Source organism: Hyla sarda, chromosome 7, assembly GCF_029499605.1.
Source record: "Hyla sarda isolate aHylSar1 chromosome 7, aHylSar1.hap1, whole genome shotgun sequence".
Lineage (NCBI taxonomy): Eukaryota > Metazoa > Chordata > Amphibia > Anura > Hylidae > Hyla > Hyla sarda.
In genome coordinates, this window is record NC_079195.1 from 56,279,389 (window position 1) to 56,300,049 (window position 20,661).

Below are 20,661 nucleotides of genomic sequence, written 5' to 3' on the forward strand. Positions count from 1 at the left end.
TGTGTGGCCAAGCTTTAGAAGCCATGAGAGGCAACACATGCCGCTGTAGGATGTCCTACACATATCGTTGAGAATGAATGTGTCTCCTATCACTGGGGGGGGGGGGGGGGGGACCGATTGATGTATGCGATGGCTCCCTAGATCATCAAACCAGCATTTAAGGTAGTGTGTCGCTTCACAGCAAAGATAGGATTGAATCCCTCACCATGAAGCCACTGTACTCCAACCCCATTTATCGGATCCTAAGCAGAAACTAAATTCTTTGCTAAGGACAATACAGTCCTAGACTGTAGCAGTCCATGTTTCTAATGGCACCACTGCAAACAAAGGTGACAGTGGCTGACTGTCAATGGCAGGACACCTAATGGCACCGTGACACCAAATTTCCTTCTGCTAAGTTGGAAATTGTCCAGGCAGAAAGAGGAGTAAGTAACGAAGAAGCATTTTACCTGGTTTCTTGGCATGTTGGTGGCAGCGTTACGATTGGTGTTCTGTACTTGTCTTGTCTCATTTCCACTTCTGTAGAGAGAAAATGAATAGAAAAGAATACGTCAAGTGAGTAATATCCGTAGGATACATGGGTAAAGATGTATATATCCATTTATTGCTGCCACCTCAATAACCTCACATCTTTTTTTCTTGTATTCTCCTGTTCCCAAGAAATCTGCACCATTAGATGTGCCTCCTGATATTGTAATAAGACTGTCAATAGGGGAGTCACCACTGCTCAATGGGGCATGAATGTGACAGCGTTCCCGTACCACATTGAGAAGCGGTAACAATCCTGGCGACAGTCTGAGCATTTATCATTTATCTAACTCCACGGCTGGGGAACAGGGGAGAGAGAAAAAAAAGTAAGAATCAGTGCAGTGGCAGCTATAAATGGATCCCAATAGGTTGGATTTTAATTTGGCAGTTAAAATATATACTGTACATGTTATTATATATCTTTTCCCTATGATACCCCACAATGATTGACATTTGGTCCTTCCCCTTTTTAGCTCCGCCTTTACATAGCCACACCCATGACCGAAATGGGCTTCTTAGTCTAAAATGCCAGTCCTATATTCCCGGGCCCAGTCTGGCCCTGCCACCACCTTGCTGCCACCTACTACCATTGGGCCTATGTACACACAGACCTCATTCTCCCTGTCCTGTACTTTATTTTTTTTGCATTGATAAATTTTGTAATATATTATTTGAAAAATTGTCTCAAAACACAAAGTGTGTGTTGTAGGTTTGTTTTTTGTACCGGAAAATCTTCTTACACATATGGCAAATGTATCTATAGACTCCCATTTCTGTGGCTCCATTGTAGGATTTGCTCTGGGGCCTTAGGATTTCTATGTACGCTCCTGGATATAGCAATGTCAGGACACTATATATACCTGCTTCTTCTCTTCCGGCAAAACCTCCTTCTAAGTGCATCTCTCTTTATGAAAATCACAACTATGAGGATGAGGATCGGTAGAACCAGCAGGAAGAATATAAGCAGCCCATCACGTAAGGAGGTGTCTGGGAAGACATAAATAAGATTACCGGATGACGTACCGAGCAGATTCAATCATGTTCAATCATGTTCCCGCCGCTGGGGACCCCCGCAATATAGTATGCGGCACCCACCTGTTACTGCTCCGGAAGTGCTGGAGGGTCCCGACCACAGGATCGGAAGATTGTGACGTCACGACTCCGCCCCCCCGTGTGATGTCACGCCCCGCCCCCTCAATGCAAGTCTATTGGAGGGGGCGTGACGGCCGTCACGCCCCCTCCCATAGACTTGCATTGAGGGGGCGGGCGTGACGTCACACGGGGGCGGAGTCGTGACGTCATGATCTTCCGTTCCCTTGGTCGGGACCCAGACACTCCAGCAGTAACAGGTGGGTGCGGCATGCTAAATTGTGGGGGTCCCCAGCGGCGGGACCCCCGTGATCAGACATCTTATCCCCTATCCTTTAGATAGACGATAAGATGTCCAGGGTTGGAGTACCCCTTTAAAGGGGTACTCCGATGGAAAACATTTTTTTTTTAATCAACTGGTGCAAGAAAGTTAAACAGATTTGTCCTTCCAGTACTTATAAGTTGCTGTATGCTCCAGAGGAAGTTGTGCAGTTCTTTTCTGTCTGACCACAGTGCTCTCTGCTGACACCTCTGTCCATGTCAGGAACTGTCCAGAGTACAAGCAAATCCCCATAGCAAACCTCTCCCGCTCTGGACAGTTCCTGACAAGGACAGAGCTGAGGAAGGCTCCTGTGCCGAAACGCGTCCTTGTACTACACTATGGCATAATACATCTTCACTGTGCATTACTGGTGAGTGCTGGGTATCATCTTTCTTCTACATATTACTGAATCAGACAGGTCCAAGGCTGTTTTCACACTGTGTGGATATTGATGCAAATTGACAGGATGGATACCTCATTGAAGATACCATTTTTGTATAGGCAGGAAAAGGAAGGGGGCAGTTCTTAACACAATGCAGAAACAAAATGGGAAAATTTGGAGTCATTTTTTTTGGAAATGCCGCAGAATTTCCTAATAGATGTGTATTCTGTGGGAATATTTCGCGTATTTCATCCATTTCAACTGAATCGAAAACATTCAGCATTCCAGTATAGAAGTTGTGTAAGGCGCATTCTTACCGATGTGTGTGGGGCCACTATCAATGCTACCACCATAGCCGGACCGGTCACAGTACGGGGGGGCCCAGCCATCATTACAGTGACAGTTACCATTGTTATTACACACCTAATGGGAAAAAAGAATATAAATAAATCAGGAACAACATAAAAAATACACCATTGATAGCCCATGTTCACAGGGTCGGTTTTTTTTGGTCGTGTTTTTAGCTTCATTAAAAAAATTTAACAAAAAATAAAATAAAATAAGCTTGTTTTTATTTTTGGTCATAACGGACAACAAAAGAATATGCCACTGAATTTTACAGATGTCAAAATAATTTCTGGAAATGTAATATTTACATGAACAAATGGCTGTTTTACTTTTTAGTTCAGTAGAAGTCAAAAGTAAATACAAAAAAAAAGAAAAAGAAAAAAGAAAACATTTTTTGCAGGTCTTTGAGTAGTAAAACTTTTGTTTTATGGACATTTTATGCCCCCAATAACTGGAAAAAAAAACCTGCGTGTGAATATAGTCATAATAAGACCAGAGCTACAAAGAACTGTCAGGTTATTATGTCCCCTCACAGTATTTTGGGCTGTTTCATGAGCCGTAAAAGTCTGAAAAAAAAACAACAAACTTAAAGCAGAAGATGGCTAAAAAAATTGTGTGGGAACATAGCCTAGTGCAGTGGTCTCCAAACAGTGGCCCTCCAGATGTTGCAAAACAACAACTCCCAGCATGCCTGGACAGCCATTTGAACACAGTCATTTTCCTCCGGAGTACCCCTTTAAAGGGGTTATCCAGGAATAGAAAAGCAGAACTAATTATTTCCAAAAACTGCACCACCCCTGTCCTCAGGTTGCATGTGGTATTACAACTTGACTTGGTTCACTTCGATGGGAATATAGCTGTAATACCACACACAACCTGAGGACAGATGTGGGGCTGTTTTTGGAAGAAATCGGCTCTGTTCTGATCCTTTCTTATCTTGGATAACCCCTTTAATCCAACATCTTATTTGTATAGTTTATGTTTATGAGGAGTATTAGAAAAACCCTATTCACTTGATTGCAGGGCTCAAGTCCAGTATGCATGGGAACTGAGTTCCTGTACTTTTTTCCACAGCAGGAACACCGTTCCCATTTGCAGGGACAGCCCTTTAGTGGAAATCTTGGGCGAGTTCCCACACTTTTTCCCAGGACTTGACCCCTGCTCGATTGTACTGAACTTTTTCATGATTATTGCACCACAAATCCACAAGCGTTCTGTGACATCTGAATGATCGTCTCCTGTTATATTACCAGAGCAGGAAAAACACAACCAAATAGAGGATATATCTTATTTACCAATTTGCCTTAATCACACCTTGTAGATTGGGGCCTTTTTTTTTAATAATATATGGGCAGAGGCATAACTTGTAGATCCTGGGCTCAGATGCAAAATCTGCAACAGGGCCCCATGTGCCAATCATAATACTGGTCTCTTATGAGGCAGATGTGCTTAAAGGGGTACTCCACTGGAATACATTTTTTTTTTAATCAACTGGTGCCAGAAAATGAAACAGATTTGTCAATTACTTCTATTTTAAAATCTTAATCCTTCCAGTACTTATCAGCTGCTGTATGCTCCACATGAAGTTCTTTTCTTTTTGAATTCCGTTTCTGTCTGACCACAGTGCTCTCTGCTGACACCTTTGTCCATGTCAGGAACTGTCCGGAGCAGGAGCAAATCCCCATAGCAAACCTATCCTGCTCTGGACAGTTCCTGACATGGACAGAGGTGTCAGCAGAGAGCACTGTGCTCAGACAGAAAGGGAATTCAAAAAGAAAAGAACTTCCTCTGGAGCATACAGCTGCTGATAAGTGCTGGAAGGATAAAGATTTTTAAATAGAAGTAATTTTCAAATCTGTTTAACTTTCTGGCACCAGTTGATTTAAAAAAAAAATAATGTTTACCAGCGGAGTACCCCTTTAAGGATCCCCTTAGGCAACAGGGCCCCGATGCGACTGCTACCTCTGCACCCCCGATGGTTACACCCCTGTATATGATATATATACTGTATGGAGTAAATGACTCACCCCATGATCGTTACATTTTCCTTTGATGTCGCAGCTGAATCCAAGTGCAGAGGCATTCTGACATTTGTAGTTCACACAAGCCTGTCAAGAATCACAAGGGAATCCCTGTGAGAATCAAGTGTCAACCGACCCTATTCTTACAGTCTTGCATAATAAAAAGTGATACAACTTTCATCTGGTTATTTCTGCTGTTCTTCTCTGACATAAATGATATGGGTGCCAACTTTTTTGCACAACATCAACAGCGACCGACGGACCAGACTGAATACAGAAGTAGAGATGAGCGAACTTACAGTAAATTCGATTCGTCACGAACTTCTCGGCTTGGCAGTTGATGGCTTTTCCTGCATAAATTAGTTCAGCTTTCAGGTGCTCCGGTGGGCTGGAAAAGGTGGATACAGTCCTAGGAAAGAGTCTCCTAGGAATGTATCCACCTTTTCCAGCTCACGGGAGCACCGGAAAGCTGAACTAATTTATGCAGGAAAAGTCATCAACTGCCGAGCCGAGAAGTTCGTGACGAATCGAATTTACTGTAAGTTCGCTCATCTTTATACAGAAGGATCCATCAGGTAGACATGATGGTGTCCGGCAGCAAGCTGCACTATTGGTCTGTTTTAGTTACTTTGTTTTAGACATGTTCTGGCTATGTTCACACAGCGGAATCCGTCGGAAAAATTCTGCGAGGAAATTCCATTGTAGCAGAGTCCTATTATTTTCCATTGGACTCTGTTGCACCGCGCGCATGGTGGAATTTCCGTAACAATTTCAGCCTCTGAAGAAAGAATTGACAAGTCAATGGAGACTTTTCTAAGCGGTCCATGTTCTGGGGAATTTGCACCCAGAAATCTTCCAGGCGGACATTCTGCCATGTGAACATAGCCTTATAGAAACTCCAAAGCAAATGTGAACGCTGCAGTCTAATATGCTTTCACTTTCACTTTCAAATCTCAAGATCTCTGCTGCAGCCAATGACAAGAACCATTTTTTTGTTTCCATGTAGGCCAATGTTTCCAAATCTGGGTGCTCCAGCTGTTGAAAAAACTCCCAGCATGCCCAGACAGCCGAAGGCTGTCCAGGCATCACAATGCTGTGAGTTGTAGTTTTGCAACAGCTGGAGGCACCCTGGTTGGAAAGCACTGTTTTAGGGTGCTAAAAACCTGTCCTGAACACGTCCTGCTCTCTCAGCTGATGGTTTTGTTACAACATAGGCTACACATAGGCTACATTTCCAAACAAACTATTTCTGTTTTGATCGGTCGGGGTCTGGATGTTCAGATCACCACCGATTATTAGAACAAATTGGCAGAAGCGCCTGGCTGTGCGCTTCACTTCCTGGCTTGCTGCGATCTCTGACCGGATTCAGGAGAAAAAAAACTCTTTGTGCAAAAAACTTTTTCCACATTTTCTGCACAGTGCAAAACTCTCAAAGCATGCCCCCAAAAAATACACCCCCCCCCTCCCTCTTCAGGCTTGACTCTAGGCGTAAGACAGTGTCTCTGTTTTTACAGCAGTGTTTCTATAGGCCCCCTTCACATATGTCCAAGGTTCGGCTCAGCCTAAATTCACCACAACTGATGACAAATGACAGTGCATCAGTTGTTTAGGATCCAGCGTCTATTATACTCCATGCCGGAAAGGGGAACGCAGCAATATGTGTTCCCCATCCAGTGCCCTTTCAGCGCGTTTCACCATTCAGCATCCAACTTGAGATGAATTTGAACTGCCCCAGTCAAATGCATGGGATCATTTTTCTGCCAGACATTTGTGAATGGGCACAGTCATTAAAACTAATTTTTGCTATTTCACTCCTTATGGTAAATAAAAAAGCTTTCTTATGCACTTTGCCTTAATTTTTTTTTTAGTTTTCTATGTTTTATTTGTGTTTAAAAAAGCTGCAACTAGGTGTCTCCCTAGTTGTCAACAGCACATTTCCCACCATCTCTTGCACAGACTTTGGACTCCTGGTGGCCTGGCAGAAGTTCAAAATCAGGATGTGCAGTCTGGAGTGCTGAGGGGGGGGGGGGGGGGGGGGGGGTGCAGCCTTTGCCAATTATAGCTCATCTCACACTGAACTGCACTGGCTGTGTGTAGAAGAATGAGGGAGGAAGTTCTCCCCTGTATGGCTTCAGATGATGTCACGCCCCTTCCCAGTCTGTGAATCTGACTGAGACTGAGCAGAAAATAGAGAGTAATATCAAGCTAGAAAACTAAAAAATAATAAAAATAAAGGCAGGGGGTGGTTTATAATGATGGAGGCAGTGAACTAGGAGTATTATAAAATTTAACAAGATCATGACAGGTACTCTTTAACCCCTTAAGGACCCAGCCAATTTTCACTGTAGGACACGGCCATTTTTTGCACATCTGACCACTGTCACTTTAAACATTAATAACTCTGGAATGCTTTTACCTTTCATTCTGATTCCGAGAATGTTTTTTCGTGACATATTCTACTTTATGTTACTGGTAAAATGTTGTCGATACTTGCATAATTTCTTGGTGAAAAATTCCAAAATTTGATGAAAAAATTGAAAATTTTGCATTTTTTTTTTAACTTTGAAGCTCTCTGCTTATAAGGAAAATAAATATTCCAAATAAATGATATATTGATTCACAAATACAATATGTCTACTTTATGTTTGAATCATAAAGTTGACATGTTTTTATTTTTGGAAGACACCAGAGGGCTTCAAAGTATAGCAGCAATTTTGCAATTTTTCACAAAATTTTTCAGGGACCAGTTCTGTTTTGAAGTGGATTTGAAGGGCCTTATTAGAAATACCCCACAAATGACCCTGTTATAAAAACTGCACCCTCAAAGTATTCAAAATGACATTCAAAAGGTTTGTTTACCCTTTAGGTGTTTCACAGGAATAGCAGCAAATTGAAGGAGAAAAGTCACAATCTTCATTTTTTACACTCGCATGTTCTTGTAGACCCAGTTCTTGAATTTTTACAAGGGGCACGTCATCGCCGCCCGCCGATCTCCGTCGCCCGCAGCCTCCGGATCGGTAAGTGGACGTCGACGCCCGGTTCCCGTCGTTTCCCCGTCCTGCCCCGTCTATTGTGGGTGGGCAGGACGGGGAAAACGAAAGTTAACCACCCCGCCCCCGATCTGCTATTGGTGGTCGCGTCTAGACCACCAATAGCAGGGATAGGAGGGGTGGCACCCCTGCCACCTCACTCCTATCGCTTCAGGGGAATCATGGGTTTCTTAGACAACCGCGATCCCCCTTATATTCCGGGTCACCATAGACCCGTAATGACCCGGAATTGCCCAAATCGCAAGTGTGAATTCACTTGCGATTTGCCGCGATCGCCGACATGGGGGGTCTGATGACCCCCCTGGGCGTTTGCACTGGATGCCTGCTGAACGATTTCAACAGGCATCCCGGTCCGATCCCCGCCCGGCGTGCGGCAGGGGCCGGCACTGCTTCTCCTCAGTGTACAGAGCCCTGCTTGTTCTCAGTGTACAGAGCCCTGCTTGTCCTCAGTGCACAGAGCCCTGCTTGTCCTCAGTGTACAGAGCCCTGCTTGTCCTCAGTGCACAGAGCTCTGCTTGTCCTCAGTGTACAGAGCCCTGCTTGTCCTCAGTGTACAGAGCCCTGCTTGTCCTCAGTGTACAGAGCCCTGCTTGTCCTCAGTGTACAGAGCCCTGCTTGTCCTCAGTGTACAGAGCCCTGCTTGTCCTCAGTGTACAGAGCCCCGCTTGTCCTCAGTGTATGGAGTCCTGCTTGTCCTCAGTGTATGGAGTCCTGCTTGTCCTCCGTGCACAGAGCCCTGCTTGTCCTCCGTGCACAGAGCCCTGCTTTTCCTCAGTGTACAGATCCCTGCTTTTCCTCAGTGCACAGAGCCCTGCTTGTCCTCAGTGTACAGAGTTCTGCTTGTCCTCAGTGTACAGAGCTCTGCTTGTCCTCAGTCTACAGAGTTCTGCTTGTCCTCAGTGTACAGAGCTCTGCTTGTCCTCAGTGTACAGAGCTCTGCTTTTCCTCAGTGTACAGAGCTCTGCTTGTCCTCAGTGTACAGAGCCCTGCTTGTCCTCAGTGTACAGAGCCCTGCTTGTCCTCAGTGTACAGAGCCCTGTTTGTACTCAGTATACAGACAGAGCCCTACTTGTCCTCAGTGTACAGAGTCCTGCTTGTCCTCAGTGTACAGAGTCCTGCTTGTCCTCGGTGTACAGAGCCCTGCTTGTGCTCAGTGTACAGAGCCCTGCTTGTCCTCAGTGTACAGAGTCCTGCTTGTCCTCAGTGTACAGAGCCCTGCTTGTCCACCCTCACTTCCTGTATTTGGTCTCCTCGCAGAGACACACAGACAATAGCTGCAGGGACAAAAATATACACATTTTTTAAACCAATGTATATTACAAATATACATATAATGGTATTATCTACATTATATAAAAAAGTTTTTGCTAATGACACTTTAAAAATGAAGTTTGCACATATAAGACAGTGATGTTGTTATGCAAGGACTGACCTTTCCTGCTGCACATGGTGTCCCCTGACGGACAAGTCCAGGGTCAGGTACATCGGGGCCCAGGCTATAGTCTACACTAACACACCCTTGCCCGTCGTAGTCATTAATAATGACAGAGGTGTTTGGTTTTTGCTGAAATTTTCCTGTACACTGTAGTTTACCGCACAGACTGTCACTGCATGAAAAGACAAAAACAGTACAAATATAACTCTTATATTTAGCTCAGCTTAAATAGTGCTGAAGTATTGTGTTCCTTCTATGCTGGGAAGATATTTAACAAATCAGTAAGTGCTAGTTGAGGGTATGTTCACACTGAGAAATGAACGAGGAATTTACTTTACGCTAGAATTCAACTCCAATTCTGCCTTGAATGAAAGTTTCATTGACTTTAATGGTTTTTCTTCTGCTCTGTTCACACTGAGGAATTTCCACGGATAAATTTCAGAAACAGAATCGTATTCAGCCAGAAGATACAATATGTTCCTTCTTCTGATGGAATCCGTGGGTTAAAGGAGTACTCCGCCCCTAGAAATCTTATCCCCTATCCAAAGGATAGGGGATAAGATGTTAGATTGCGGGGGTCCCGCCGCTGGGGACCCCCAGGATCTTGGCTGCAGCACCCACCTTTTGTGGCTTCCGGAAACGCAGGAGGCTTCGGCTCCTGACCACGGTGACTTGAGATCGTGTCACAGCTGTCACACCCCCTCCATAGACTTGTATTGAGGGGGCAGGGCGTGATGTCACACGATCTCCCATCACCGTGATCATGAGGCGTTAGGATGAGAGACTCCAGCGCTGCCGGAAGCCGCAACAGGTGGGTGCTGCAGCCAAGATCCCGGGGGTCCCCAGCGGCGGGACCCCCGCGATAAGACATCTTATCCCCTATCCTTTGGATAGGGGATAAGATGTCTAGGGGCGGAGTACCCCTTTAAAGCCCAATTAAGTCAATGGGACTTAATTTTTCCTGAGGAAATGAGTTTGGAGCTGAATTGATGCAGAATTAACAGACAATTTTTGCAGGGATCAAACCCCAAAGTGGCTGAACTTCCTTCACAGCATTTCCTGGTCCTCCTCCAGATTTCCTCTTTAAATTCTGTGTCAAATTCTGCCATAATTCTGCGCCGAGCAGAAGGTGGCAGGTTTGCTGAATTTCCTGACCAAGTTGATTCCTCGTCAATTCCTCGATGTGAACATACCCTTACGCACCGGAACTCACATATTCCGTTCAGCAAAGTCTGCTGAATGGAATTGTGGAATCGTGAAATTCTCCCTAAATTGCGGCAAAATTTTTGTCTAAACACAGAATTCAGCCCAAATTCATTGAGTTCAATGGGATTCCGCCTGCAATTCTGTAAAATATGAATACAGGTCTTAAAATTTTGTGGAATGATCCGTTGCTGAAATTCTGCCGTGTGAATGGGACAGCGGAATCCCATTGAAGTAAATAGGCGGTACATTTCTGCGGAATTCTTCCGCACAGTTCTGCACGGAAATTCTGCCGTGTGAACATGGCCTAATACTGTTAAGGGATTTAAAGGGGTACTCCGGTGAAAAACTTTTTTCTTTTTTTTTTAAATCAACTGGTGCCAGAAAGTTAAACAGATTTGCAAATGACTTCTATAAAAAAAAATCTTAATCCTTCCTGTACTTATTAGCTGCTGAATACTACAGCGGAATTTCTTTTCTTTTTGAAACACAGAGCTGTCTGCTGACATCACGAGCACAGCACAATCCCCATAGCAAACATATGCTGTTCTGGACAGTTCCTAAAATGGACAGAGATGTCAGCAGAGAGCACTGTGGTCGTGATGTCAGCAGACAGTTCTGTGTTTCAAAAAGAAAAGAAATTCCGCTGTAGTATTCAGCAGCTAATAAGTACAGGAAGGATTAAGATTTTTTAATAGAAGTAAATTACAAATCTGTTTAACTTTCTGGCACCAGTTGATTTAAAAAAAAAAAAAAAAAGTTTTTCACTGGAGTGCCCCTTTAAGAGCATTGCAGAAGAAAGGCAGCAGAAAAAAATTGTGGGGACTTGCTGCAAACAACACAAAATACCTTGCACACTGTGTAAATCAGTATTCCCAAACCAAGGTGCCTCCAGCTGTTGAAGAACTACAACTCCCAGCATGCCCCCATGCTCCCCTCCTCTCTTGTATGGCCTGTCTGCTGAACATGGTCTATATTATGTAACAGCAGCCAATCTTTGGCTGTTGTAACCTACCCCAGAGCAGGCAGGAGGGGGATTTTCAAGAACATTAGAGATTAAAGGGGTACTCCAGTGGAAAACATTAATTAATTTATTATTATTTTATTATTATTTTTTTTTTAATCAACTGGTGCCAACAAGTTAAACAGATTTGTAAATTACTTCTTTTAAAAAAAATCTGTATGTGTATGAGCAAATCCCCATAGTGAACCCATCCTGCTCTGGACAGTTTCTGACATGGACAGAGATGGCAGCAGAGAGCACTGTGGTCAGACAGAAAAGAACTACACAACTTCCTCTGGAGCATACAGCAGCTGATAAGTACTGGAAGGATTAAAGGGGTACTCCTGTTTGGTTTTTTTTTTTTTATCAACTGGTGCCAGAAAGTTAAACAGATTTGTACATTACTTCTATTAAAAAAATCTTAATCCTTCCAGTACTTTTTAGGGGCTGTATACTAAAGAGAAATCCAAAAAAGAAATGCATTTCCTCTGATGTCATGACCACAGTGCTCTCTTCTGACCTCTAATGTCCATTTTAGGAACTGTCCAGAGCAGCATATGTTTGCTATGGGGATTTTTTTCTGCTCTGGACAGTTCCTAAAATGGACAGCAGAGGTCAGCAGAGAGCACTGTGGTCATGACATCAGAGGAAATGCATTTCTTTTTTGGATTTCTCTTTCGTATACAGCCCCTAAAAAGTACTGGAAGGATTAAGATTTTTTAATAGAAGTGATTTACAAATCTGTTTAACTTTCTGGCACCAGTTGATTAAAAAAAAAAAAAAAAAAAAAAAAAGTTTTCCACGGGAGTACCCCTTTAAGATTTTTTAATGTAATTTATTTACTAATCTGTATACTTTCTGACACCAGTTGATTAGAAAAATAAAATCGTTTTCCACTGGAGTACCCCTTTAAGGAAGGGAGAAAAGGTAGGGGAGCAGCAGGGAGAGACATCTGATTTGCAGAGCACACAGAGCATAGCTATGACATAATTCCAGGAACAGCCCTCCCAAGCATGATACAAGAAAAGAAGTGAAGTTACAAAAATAAAATCTGCAGGTAGGACACAACATTTTTGGCTGCTCTACAGAGGGATTGTGATTTTCTTTATTAAATTATAGGTGAACCCTTAAAGCAACTTACGCTAATGAGCAAGCTTGGGGTTTTCCCGATTGATAACCACAGTTTCCGTATTGATCTCCTTTTATGTTTAGGCGTTGAAAGCAGACGTCAGCAGCTTTTTTGGTATCTTCGTGAGAGAATAGCAAGAAAAAACAATTGTCATTATAAAACTTGTTTTTCAACTAAAGACTTAGGCTGGGTTCACACTGTGGAATCTAAGCGCAGAATTTATGCCGGAGATCGAGTTGGCGGGACTAGGACCACGCGGACTGCATTGCCGTTCCCATAGACTGCAATGCATTTTTGGGTGGATCTTTTGCGAGATCTGCTCAGAAATGCATTGCCATCTATGGGTACGGCAATGCAGTCCGCGTGGTCCTAGTGCTGCCAGCTCGATTTCCGGCAGAAATTCCGCAGTGTGAGCCTAGCCAATTCGGCTTTGAAATTCCAGACAGAAATTCTGCCTACTAAAATGTACATGCTAGTCAATGGGTTTTCCGTTCCCCAATTCACACTTCATAATTTTCGAAGCAGAATTTGTGAGCAGAAAATTTGCTTTCAAATTTCCGCCTGAAGAATGGTAGTGCTTCAGGCAGATCTATTCGCGGAAGACATTGCCGTCTATTGGGGACTGTAATGTCCGCTTGGTCCTAACGCCGACTAATTCAGTCAGTGCTGGCCGTACTCGGAATCTCTAGATTCCGTTGTGTGAACCTTAGGGTATATTCACACGGCAGAATTTCCACTTGCGGAATTCTAACTCAAATTAAAGCCTATAGACTTCTATGGGATTCCGCACTCCCATTCACACTTCTGAATTTCTGCTTGCGGAATTCCTAGGCCTATATCACAAGGGTTTCTCTTCTTTTGAGAGTTATGGCCACGTTAACGCAACAAAATTTCTGAGCGGAAACCGGCAAAAAAAAAAAAAATCCTGCTCAGAAAATTTTGTGGCAGCAGAGTCCCATTGTCTTCAATGAGATTCTGCTGCAATGAAATTTTGGCAAAAACATCTGCCGCTGAAATTAACACTTCCCATCTCCACCGAAAGGATGAACATGTAAATTCTTTCTGCGGAATCTGCTCGTAATTGAATTGCCGTCTATGGGGATGGCGTATTCCCGGGGGGTCCTAGCGCTGGGAGAGCATCCTACATGTATAAGTCCACCCGTGTGTTCCGGGCGAACATTCTGTGTGAACATGGCCTCTGCATTAAAAGGTTAAAAGGCTAAATGTTTACCTGCACCCAGCAGGGCCTTGCACTGATCGTCATAGTTCTGACACACTCCGCTATAGCAGTAAGAAGCTGAATTGTTGCAGGGGTAGCCATTCATTATATACACGTCTACAGGACACAGGGCGTAGGATCCATTGCAGTGCTCGGGTAGGTCACACATGTTAGCTGAAGATCGGCAAACTTCTCCTCCAACCCTGAACTGAACCATAAAGAGAGGAAAAAATGGATATAGTCTCTGTTCACATTAGTGTAGAACCAGGGCTGGTGCAAGGATTTTTGCCACCCTAGACAAAAGCTACTTTTACTGCCCATTGACTCCACCCATTGGCCCGCCCTTTGACATGCCCCACCTAACTACTGGGGACACACTGTAACAAGCCTCCTCCTCATGTAATTAGTTTACTATTGGGATGACACACTGTAACAAACCTCCTCCGCATGAAATTTCCTTACTACTGGGGTGACACACTGTAACAAACCTCCTCCTCATGTAATCTCCTTACTACTGGGGTGACACACTGTAACAAGCCTCCTCCTCATGTAATTAGTTTACTATTGGGGTGACACACTGTAACAAACCTCCTCCTCATGTAATCTCCTTACTAATGGGGTGACACACTGTAACAAACCTCCTCCTCATGTAATCTCCTTACTACTGGGGTGACACACTGTAACAAACCTCCTCCTCATGTAATCTCCTTACTACTGGGGTGACACACTGTAACAAACCCCCTCCTCATGTAATCTCCTTACTACTGGGGTGACACACTGTAACAAACCTCCTCCTCATGTAATCTCCTTACTACTGGGGTGACACACTGTAACAAACCTCCTCCTCAGGTAATCTCCTTACTACTGGGGTGACACAATGTAACAAACTTCCTCTTCATGTAATCTCCTTACTACTGGGGTGACACACTGTAACAAACCTCCTCCTTATTTAATCTCCTTACTACTGGGGTGACACACTGTAACAAACCTCCTCCTCATGTAATCACCTTACTACTGGGGTGACACACTGTAACAAACCTCCTCCTTATGTAATCTCCTTACTACTGGGGTGACACACTAACAAACCTCCTCCTTATGTAATCTCCTTACTACTGGGGTGACACACTGTAACAAACCCCCTTCTCATGTAATCTCCTTACTACTGGGGTGACACACTGTAACAAACCTCCTCCTCATGTAATCTCCTTACTACTGGGGTGACACACTGTAACAAACCTCCTCCTCATGTACTTTCCTTACTACTGGGGTGACACAATGTAACAAACTTCCTCTTCATGTAATCTCCTTACTACTGGGGTGACACACTGTAACAAACCTCCTCCTCATGTAATCTCCGCACTATTGGGGTGACACAATGTAACAAACCTCCTCCTCATGTAATCTCCTTACTACTGGGGTGACACACTGTAACAAACCTCCTCCTCATGTACTTTCCTTACTACTGGGGTGACACAATGTAACAAACTTCCTCTTCATGTAATCTCCTTACTACTGGGGTGACACACTGTAACAAACCCCCTCCTCATGTAATCTCCTTACTACTGGGGTGACATACTGTAACAAACCTCCTCCTCATGTAATCTCCTTACTACTGGGGTAAAACACTGCAACATACCTCCTCTTCATGTAATCTCCTTACTACTGGGGTGACACACTGTAACAAACCTCCTCCTCATGTAATTATCTTACTACTGGGGTGAAAGACTGTAACAAACCCCCTCCTTATGTAATTACCATACTACTGGAGTGACACACATCAGAGTGGGGGGGGGGTTATGGTGGTGCTGCTGGCTGAGCTGGTGGAGTGAGTGGTTTTAATGCTGGCTGTCTTATTTTCTTGTGGCAGGCAGAGTGGCGCCCCCATCAAGAGGGCGCTCTAGGCGGCTGCCTATTTTGCCTATAGGCAGAGCCGGCCCTGTGTATAACAAATCCAAATGGATAGTGACAACTTCTCTTGATTTATAATGAGTTAGAGCAGGTTCTATCAGGTCCTTGATCAGGTGCTTGTAGAGTAAGAATAGTCCTACGCTATTCTTGCTATGAGAAGTGACGGACCCCCCCTCCCCCCCCCCCTACCTTCCCCCCTCCCAAAAAAATAAAATACATTTCCAGACAGGATTCTACAGAAGATAGATAAGTAGCTAGAAAGATAATAAGATAGATCAGTGTTTTCCATAAAGTGTGTCTCCAGCTGTTGCAAAACTACGACTCACAGCAAGCCCGGACAGCCGAAGGCTGTCCGGGCATGCTGGGAGTTGTAGTTTTGCAACAGACTGAGATAGCTTATTGGCATATTACTATTGCACCAATGCTCATAACAAACAAACATAATGTTCATAACAAACCCATCCTTTTACCTTGCAATTGTTACAGCATAATCCTTGGGCACACTGTGATCCACTAGTCAGCCTGCAGGTGGCAGCATTGCAACATGGATTCTGACACTCCTACAACAAATCAGATACAAGTTGTTATGTGGTTTTAGCTGTATACTATACAGTTTATGTATCAGACCCTAACCAGGACCTTATCCTAAAGGGAGAAGTATAAAGGGCATTTCTGTGCACTTAGCACCTTGCAAACCCAGCGCCTTAGTAACCCCTTTTACCTCCACATGTCATCTATAGTAGGGTACGGTGCAATTCATCAGCCCAGTACAGGGTAAACCTGTTGAGTCTAGAACACTTTCACATCACTATGTCATGACTGGCAGTAAGGACTGCGTGTTGTGCTGGGATTGGCCAAGCGACTAAGGGAGGAAGTCCTGTGTGCACTAATGGCAAACAGCTCAGCCCTAATCCCCCCCGGAGAGAATCAAAAATGGCTGTGCACCATGGTGGAGACTCTACGGGGTCTTAAAGGGTTACTCTGGTAGAAAAAAAAGTTTTCAAATTAACTGGTGCAGAAAGATTAAAAGATTTTGTATATTATCTCTATTTAAAAATCTTAATCCTTCCAGTAGTTAGCTGCAGTATGCTACAGAGGAAGTTGTGTAGTTCTTTCCAGTGTGACCACAGTGCTCTCTACTGACACCTCTGTCCATGTCAGGAATTGTCCAGAGCAGGAGAGGTTTGCTATGGGGATTTGCTTCTACTCTGGACAGTTCCTGGCACAAACAGAGGTGGCAGCAGGGAGCACTGTGGTCAGACTGGAAAGAACCACAAAACTTTCTCTGGAGCATATAGCAGTTGATATGTACTGGAAGGATTAGGATTTTTAAATAGAAGTCATTTACAAATCTGTTTAACTTTCTGGCACCAGATAATTTGAAAACATTTGTTCTCCACATATTTTCCACCAGAGTACCCTTTTAACACCAGCAGTGAAAGCACTAAAATCACCTTGTCATCACTCTGAAGGGTTAATGTAACAAAACCATGAAGGTTTGTTAAAAGCCTTTTGCAATTAAAGGTGCACTGTGCGTTCCCTCCCAGCTCGGTCTGCACAACCGAGATGGACGTCTATAGAAAGTTTATGGGACTGTCGTAGGGAAAAGAAGCACTCAGCAATGGGTTGGGGTCGGAACACCAAGACGCCGATCAAAACTTTTAACATACCTCTAGGACAGTAGTCTTCAACCTGCGGACCTGCATATGTTGCAAAACTACAACTCCCAGCATGCCCGGACAGCCAAAGGCTGGGGGTTGTAGTTTTTCAACATCTGAAGGTCCGCAGGTTGGAGACCACTGCTCTAGGACTTGTCAGAGTTTTTTTTTAAATAACAGGTACCATAAATACTCGAGTATTAGCTGTTCCGAATATAAGCCGAGGCCCCTAATTTCACCCCAAAAACCTAGGAAAAGTTATTGACTCGACTATAAGCTCGACTCATCATCATCCCCCCTTCATCATCACCGCCTGTCAATCCTTTCATCATCATCCAGACCCCCCTTTTGTTTTCTACTCACCTCCCCAGTTGTTGCTTTCTCGGTGGGAAGGAAGGGTGAGCTGGTCCGGGCCGTCCATCTTCGGCCATCTATGCTGCAGGGAGCGTCTGGTGGGGAGGGTTAGTCGTTCCGGGCTGTCCATCTTCACCGGGAGGCCCTCTTCTCCGCTCCGGGACGGCCACGGACTAGTGACGTTGCGTTGACGACGACGCGCAGGGACGTCCATATGCAGCAGATGTCCGTGATGTCCGGGGCATCCCTGCGCATGAATGTCCCTGCCTGGTGGCGTCAATGCAGCGTCACTAGTTCGTGGCCGGCCAGGAGCGGAGAAGAGGGCCTCCCGGTGGAGATGGACAGCTCGGAACGACTAACCCTCCCCACAGGACGGTCCCTGCAGCATAGATGGCCAAAGATGGATGGCCTTTCCCATCCCCTCACAGCTAAGCCAGAAGCGTTTTTTTGTTCACTCGAGTATAAGCTGAGGGGGGCGTTTTCAGCAGGAAAAATCGTGCTGAAAAACTCGGCTTATACTCGAGTATATACGGTATACTGTACAGCAGTCTTCTCCAATCTGTGGCTCTCCAGTTGTTGCAAAACTACAACTCCCATCATGACTGGACAGCCTTGGACTGTCTGAACATGATGGAACCTTGAGAGCCACAGGTTGGGGAACACTGAATTTTCTGCCCCGTAAATCAATTATTACTATTAGGCTGCATTTCCACTTCGCAGTTTTTTGGATATCTGCTACTGCAGTTTTTGAGCCAGAAGTGGATTTAAAAGGAATAGGAAATATAAAGGAAGGACTAATACTTATCCTTCCTACTGGATCAATCTTTGCTTTGGCCAGAGGCGTAACTTGTAGCTTCTGAGCCCTAATGTGAAATCTGCAACCTGGCTCCATGTGCTATTTATAATACTGATCTCTTATTGGGCAGATATGCAGTGTGACTGATACCTCTGCACCCCCTATAGTAACACCCCTGGCTTTGGCTCAAAAATTGCAGTGTCAGGCCACAGCATTTTCCTGTGTTTGGCGTTTCTTTTCTTGCGTTTTTTCTAGCGTTTTTTGCCTTTGAGTCGATATTGCATTTTTGGCCCCTTTGACATTTTTTTTCAAAATTTGTTGGGTTCCAAAATTGGGTTTCAAAATTTGTTAGGTTCCAAAATGCAGTAGTGATGGAAAAAAATTTATTTAATGAATTCATATTTTTTATAATGACATTTTTATTATTTTTTTGATTAGACAGGGATCAATTTATGTGTGCAGGCGGGGCACTAAAAATGTAGCTGACAATAATAAAAATGTAGTGTGTGTGTTTTTGACTTTTTTTTTCTTTATTTTATATTTTTTTAGTTAGTACTACTACTCCCAGCATGGAACAGACTGTTCCATGATGGGAGTAGTAGTTCCTGTACTATGAGACAGATCGCTCTCGGTGTCACTCTTGACACCCGATGTGATCGTCCATAATATAGCAGAGATGTGGTGCGGCTCTATACAGCGCTCGCATCTCTGCACTATACTCCGACTAGTGATGTGAATAGAACATCACTCATTCATATTTTCCACCCAGAGTGGGGATTGGCCGGATGGGAGCAGCCAAACACTGCTCTCAGAGGGAAAAATGAATGAGTGAGTGGCCGGAGTACAGAGTAAAGATACGAGCGCAGGAGAAAGCCGCTCCGCATCTCAGGGATGAAGGATGATCGCAGCGGGTGTCAGGAGTGACACCCGCTGTGATCTGTCCTTAACTGCAGGTACTACTTCTCCCAAAATGGAGCACACTGCTCCATGCTGGGAGCTGTAATACCTGCATTAATACACACACTAAATTTTTATTATTGTCAGCTACATTTTTAGGTCCCTGCCCACACACATAAATTGATCCCTGTTTTAAAAATTCATAAAAATTTTGTTTTAGAAAAGATAATTTTCATTAAAGGAGAACTACGGGATTTAACATTTTATCCCGTATCATAAGGATAGGGGATAAGTTTCAGATCACGGGGGGGGGGGGGGTGTCCGACCGCTGGGGCCCCCCACTATCTCCTGTATGGGGCCGCGGCTCTCTGCATAGAGAGCGTGTGTCGACCACCGCACGAGGCAGCGGCTGACACGCGCCCTCCATTTACTGCTATGGGAGAGCCAAAGCGCTGCCTTCGGCAATTTCCGGCTCTACCATAGCAATGTATGGAGGGGGCGTGTCGGCCGCTGCTTTGTGCGGTGGTCAACATGCCCTCTCTAACCAGAGAGCCGGGGCCCCGAACGGGAGATCGTGGGGGGTCCGACCACTGGGGCTAGGATAGGGGATACATTTTTCAATCCTGTAGTTCTTCTTTAAATACAATATTTTCCATCACTACTGTATCTTTTTTATTATTACTTTTAATGGTACCCTACGAAATTTTATTTAAAAAGGTATCTCCTTCACTTTATTGGATCGCTAAAAAAGTCCAAAAAAGAATAAAAACCACCCGCAAAAACGCCAAAGTTTAAACCCACATGTCGTTTTCTTGGTGTTTTTTTACTCCTATTCTATGGGAGAGAAACGCCACACCATAGGCTCAACATGCTGTAACTTTGCAAAACCGCCAAGGAGCTAAAAAAAAGAGTGAAAAAACGCCAAAAGGATTTAAAAATGGCAAACTGAAAAGCGCAAAAATGGAAAAAATTTTTTTGCGATTTCTCATTGATTTACAGCTAACATTTGTCCGCAGCATTTTTTCAATGAAAAAATGCCATTTTGGTGTTTTTTGGGGGGGAAAAAACGCACAAACAAAGCATTTCCGTGTGGATTAACAAGGCAATTTTATCTGCGGAGGCCGGAATATGAATTTGGAACGAAATTTCTGAATGGATTCTGCTCGGATATTTCTGTGTGAACGAGGCCATAGTCTTGTTATTACCTGTGGAGATCCGCAGTCACACTCTTCTCCCTGCTCCACTACGTTGTTACCGCACACAGGTATACTGAGCACCTGGTTGGGATCTGGTGGGTTTCGCAGACATGTCCCTCCACC

The 20,661-nt window shown here is 44.2% G+C and overlaps 1 protein-coding gene across 1 annotated transcript in view; it reads right to left on the reverse strand.

The window, feature by feature from the left end:
- Positions 1-20,661, reverse strand: part of LOC130283124 (disintegrin and metalloproteinase domain-containing protein 9-like) — a 155,653-nt gene that overhangs the window by 2,542 nt on the left and 132,450 nt on the right. Inside the window, exons 15-23 of the mRNA XM_056532314.1 lie at positions 20,548-20,656; positions 16,108-16,197; positions 13,742-13,937; positions 12,523-12,628; positions 9,173-9,347; positions 4,697-4,777; positions 2,639-2,744; positions 1,389-1,515; positions 450-519 (exon numbers count right to left, since the gene is read on the reverse strand). Of these exons, the coding sequence (XP_056388289.1) occupies positions 450-519; positions 1,389-1,515; positions 2,639-2,744; positions 4,697-4,777; positions 9,173-9,347; positions 12,523-12,628; positions 13,742-13,937; positions 16,108-16,197; positions 20,548-20,656 (1,060 nt within the window). The remainder of the gene's footprint in view (positions 1-449; positions 520-1,388; positions 1,516-2,638; positions 2,745-4,696; positions 4,778-9,172; positions 9,348-12,522; positions 12,629-13,741; positions 13,938-16,107; positions 16,198-20,547; positions 20,657-20,661) is intronic.